At 34.3% G+C, this 4,997-nt stretch overlaps 1 protein-coding gene across 1 annotated transcript; it reads right to left on the bottom strand.

Moving 5' to 3' along the window:
* Window positions 1–617: 617 nt before the first annotated feature.
* LOC145584091 (uncharacterized) lies at window positions 618–2,092 on the bottom strand. The gene is made up of 2 exons (XM_081641020.1): window positions 1,870–2,092; window positions 618–1,600 (listed from the first exon to the last, which is right to left on the bottom strand). Exons 1-2 carry the CDS (start codon window positions 2,090–2,092, stop codon window positions 618–620), a joined length of 1,206 nt encoding a protein of 401 aa, XP_081497146.1.
* Window positions 2,093–4,997: the final 2,905 nt, after the last annotated feature.

Raw genomic sequence — 4,997 nt, 5'->3', positions numbered from 1 at the left:
GTCTCTCTCAAGATAAGTAACTAAACTATCATTCAATAGTTGATCACTCATACTATTCCGCAACTTATTTTTTACATAAATCATTGATGAAAACACTCGTTCCACGCTTGCAGTCTCCAACAGAAGGATCAATGCTAGTCTTATCAACAAGTAAACTAATTAGTAAGAAGTATGCTTATTTGTTTCAACAAGCATCATAGAAAGCTCATTAATACCCTTCAAGTCTCCAAACCTTGTATATGTACGCATGTCATTAATATAGAAACCAAGTTCATGACGAAGAGCAGTCATTGTCATATCATTAGTTGGAAACTCTTCGGGATATAACTCGGCAAGTCTCATCAACTTTTGCTTATCAAATGCGCAAATGAATTTACCGAATTTAAGAATGACATACAAATAAGCAATTCCATATTTTTCTCATCAAATCTACTATTGAGCTCTTGGAGTTGCAAATCGATGACACTTAAATACATTTCTATCCGAAAACGATGAAGATTTGTCACTTTGGCAAAGAAACGTTTTGATCTTCCACGAGGAACATACACATCATCCATATTCGGAGCTTCCACATTATGTTTAGCACAAAAAGAAAGCACAACATGCAAAAATTCTTCCTACCCATGGTCCCTCATTTGGTGTAATTGTTCCTTAGTCAATGTAACAAATGACATGGCATTAACAATATCTTGGTCTCCTCTTTGCAAAGTTTGACACAATTTATCAGTTTGCCCAAATATTTCAGACATCAAATGTATCATGAAAACAAACTCAAAGGATTCAAATGTAGACATAACAGTGAAAGCTTTTACACAATCATCCTTATAAAGCTTATTTGATCCAACTTTCTCAAGGACTTTAACAACAGTAGCATATAATGAGGTAACATTTGAAACAGTTTTGTAGTGTGACCCCCACCTAGTATCACCAGGCCTACCTAAACCAATTTCTTGGTTTAAACCTTTTCCACTTTCAATTTCCCCTAGATCTAATGCTTCTAGAACATGTTGAGATTGTATTTCTCTTATCATTTCCCTTCGCTTACAAGAAACACCAATAATATTCAATAAAATAGCAAGTTGGTCAAACAACCAAATACAATCATCATTATCCTTAGCAACAGCAATAAGGGTTAATTGAAGTTGGTGAGCAAAACAATGAATATAATAAGCTTGTTTTGTTTCATTCATGATCAAAGTCTTCAAACCGTTCATCTCACCCCTCATATTACTAGCACCATCGTAACCTTGTCCACAAACTCTAGACAAACTCAATGAATACTCCATAAACAAAGACTCAATTGCACTCTTTAGTGACAAAGTAGTGGTATCCTTAACATGTATAATTCCAAGAAACCTCTCAGTTATCTTCCCTTTATTATTCACATAACGCAAACAAAGGGCCATTTGTTCCTTTTGAGATACATCACTAGATTCATCTGTTAGTATTCCAAAGTAGTCATCCCCAATATCATCAATGAGAAGTCTAGTGGTTTCTTTGGCACAACAATTAATGAGGTCCTTTTGAATTAAAGGAGAAGTCATTTGATTATTTCCCAGGGCATTACTTAGAACAACCTTTGCAACATCACTATTATTTTCTAAAAGCCATGTTAAGAGTGCAAGAGATTACCCCTATTCCAAGAGTCTTCGCTTTCATCATGCCCACGACAAGCTAAGCCTTGACTTAAAAGAAATTTAATACATTTTAATGAATAAGTCAATCGAGATTTGTATTGAATTTTAGCTTCTGTGGATTAAGTGGAAAAAGATTCAGCAACTGATGTTTTTGGGTTAATGAAAAAATTGTATTTTTCATAAGCTTGATTAAACAAACTACCAAGACCTCCCACATGAAAATTAAATCTACCAATCTTATTCCATCCTCTAAACCCCCCTTTAATAAAGCAATCATTAGCAGCCATAGAATCAACTTTATCCTTGAACAAGTAGCACACAAAACAAAAAGTCGCATCTTTCTCAACACTATATTCAAGCCAATCATATTTATCAAGCCAAGCAACATTAAATCGACGCATACCTCCTATTCGTCTTTGAGGGAAATTGTGAGTGCGTAGATCACAACGTTTCATTGTAATATAACCACTTCTCACGGCATCTCAATCAGTAGAAGGATATTCCAAAATTGGAATTCTTTTTAAAGGGTCATGTGGAAGAATATCAACATCATAAATGCAAGTATCATCAGACTCAACACTAGCATTTGGATTACTTTGAGTTGTGTTTTCAGGGATTGTAATTGAAGCAACCACTGGATTCGCATCATTATTAGGAGACACGACATCCGCATCATCATTAGGAGACTCAATATCCGCATCATTAATAAAAGACAAGACATCTTCTTCTATTGGAGGATTCCTTGAACTAGGTGAAGAACAAGTAGAGGACTTTTGTGACTTCCCGGCACGTTTCCAAAAAGACTCTAAACTCATGGTAAGTTGGTAACAAAAGCTCTACAATCTACAATAATACATAAAATAAACAATTAATTATCAATTAAAATCCCAAGTCCCCAATAAACTCAAATTTGACAATATAAACTTCTTCTAATGATCAAATATCAATTAAAAGACCAAGTAAAAGTTTATAATTCTAACTTCTAAGTTTCTACAATTCAATTTGTCAACAATTCAAGTATTCAAGTATTCAACAATATATCAAAACCAATTAAAAAAAATAAAACAAACAAATAAAGATTAAGAATTAAAAGAGTAGAGAAATAAGGGATTAAGAGGACTCACAATTCTCGAAGAACTCTGAACTCAGAACTATCGTCCGTGAGGTCCGTCAGTGCTCAGTCCCGGTCGCTGGTCGGTGTCTCGATGGCTGTCAGTCAATATGTGCGGCGCTGCGGCGGCCAGTGGCTAGGATGTCAAGGTTAGGGTTTTAAATGAAGCCAAAAGGTTAGAGTTTGGGAATTTAGGGGAAATAAGAAATGTCGATGTTTTGTTGTTTTTGATTTATGAAATCTGAATGTAAGGTGTAAAAAAAACAAAAAGAAAAAATACAAAAAAGGAGGGTAATAGGAGTCGAACCTAAGACCTAAGACTCTAAGTGGGGCGCGCTGCTCTATTATTCACTTCCTTACCAATGAACCAAACTTACACATGTGATTATATATCTCACAAAAATTTGTTTTAACCCAAAAAAAAATTAAAACTTATAATTTTTTTCCAAAAAATATGTGGGTTCAATGAACCCCCTTGAACCCCCCTAGATCCGTCGAGCTCTGTAATTGTGTCCAAAGATCAAGGTACGTACACGTGGCTAAATCTTTTATAAAGTGACTTTTATATGCAACATGATTTACATGTTAAGCGATTTCGAACCACGTTTAAATGATTATGAAATATATTTCGGTGAACCATGTTTTAATTGTTTTGATCTTAAATGTTTAAATATTTTATATGGTTGATTATAAACTTGTATGGATATTCAATATGTTTAAACAGGAAATTTTATTGTTTAAATTATCCCAAATATGGGATATTGGAAGGTTTATTTATCAGGATTTATTCCTTGGATTTGTGGATTTTTAACTCCCACTATGCGGAGTAAGTTGAAGACTATGGACTTTGTATGACCTAGTCTTTCCCCTTGATAGCAGGAGTTACTAGCTTGGGGGTGTGCACACTTAGATGGGAAAATGATTTATGAAAATATGGATTGATCCATCCTATTCGGAATTATCTTTGGAAAGTTGGTTATTTCGGAAATTGGTTCTTTTGACAAGTTTTTATACATGAATTTCTATTCATGAATGGTTTGGATAAATTATGATTTATTAAAGTCAAATCTCTTTGAAATCATGTTTAATTAATTAAATTGATTTTACATGCCTAGCATTTGTATGTGCTTAGCATTTTGGCTAATACGTATTTCCCTTTTGTTTTGGCTTGGCCCTACTTATCATTAATGATGAGTAGATAGGTGATGGTGACCCGGACGACGTGAATTTAATGTTGCATGGGAAACGATGGGCGGTGATCATCACCTAGTTTCATTTAGTATACATAAAATCAGTGTTTTAGTTGCTCCAGAAGTGTTCAAAACTATTACTATTATTATTAATAAAAGATAAGTATTATTTTCCGCTGCAAAACTCTGTTAAGCCTTACGTAATCACGTGGCGGTAATACTCCCAAGTTGCTCCGTAAAGTTGAATTATTATTATTAATATTAGAAAGTAATTTATGGGTGTTACACTCTAGAAATAATAATTAATGGACCCTCCACTTGATCATTGGGACGTATATAAAAACCGATTTGGGCCTAGTTTAGTATTTTGGTCATAACTTCCTCATTATTAATCGGAATTGGGCTTATAATATATCGTTGGAAATCTCTTTTCAAACCCCATCAAACTACACAATTATTGGACCTATATCATGTACCTAACTAAACTGGACTAGACATTATCCATAAATAGGGTACGAAATGAAACATTTTCAAAAACAGAAAAAAGTAGTTTTATTAAAAACATGGGAATCACGAGACTCTTTCACATTTCACCTCGTTTGATAATCAATGATGTGAAAGATATTCATCACTGGGTTTGGTTTTTGGGGAGACACAATCAGGTGTCTACACTTATGTCTCGCAATCTTCATGCCCCATAATACCGCTTTCACCTCTACAATTTTAGTCTCTCATTTTTCACTCCACTACACCATAGCTCCCCAAAACACCACCCCCTCACTATTCCTGTAGACTGCACCCAGCACAATCCCCACCTCCCCCAAAACACTAGAAATAACAATAATTTTAACCACATTAATTGTCGAAGGAGACCTGCCCACAGAGACACTCTTTCCACCCATCCATTCCTCCTGTTCAATGGCGAATCTTGAAAGTTTTTCCATCAAGGGGCCAATAGTTTCTAACATAATTTTATGTCTAAAACAAGAATATAATAAAATGAAACTGTGAAAATTATTTACAAATTCAATAATGCAGAAATAATCATTAATATAGTAG

This window comes from Chenopodium album, chromosome 16 (genome assembly GCF_948465745.1).
Source record: "Chenopodium album chromosome 16, dcCheAlbu1.1, whole genome shotgun sequence".
Taxonomy (NCBI): Eukaryota; Viridiplantae; Streptophyta; class Magnoliopsida; order Caryophyllales; family Amaranthaceae; genus Chenopodium; species Chenopodium album.
Note: the sequence above shows the minus strand (reverse complement) of the source record. Positions and strands in the feature narration are given on the sequence as shown.

What these genes read in the sequence shown, in the direction of transcription:
- LOC145584091 (XM_081641020.1), bottom strand. Translation starts at nt 2,092, where the DNA reads ATGAAACGTTGTGATCTACGCACTCACAATTTCCCTCAAAGACGAATA. An exon ending in TAGAGGATGGAATAAGATTG is followed by an intron (nt 1,601 to 1,869) that starts GTAGATTTAATT and finishes CATGGCTTTTAG; the next exon opens with AAAATAATAGTGATGTTGCA.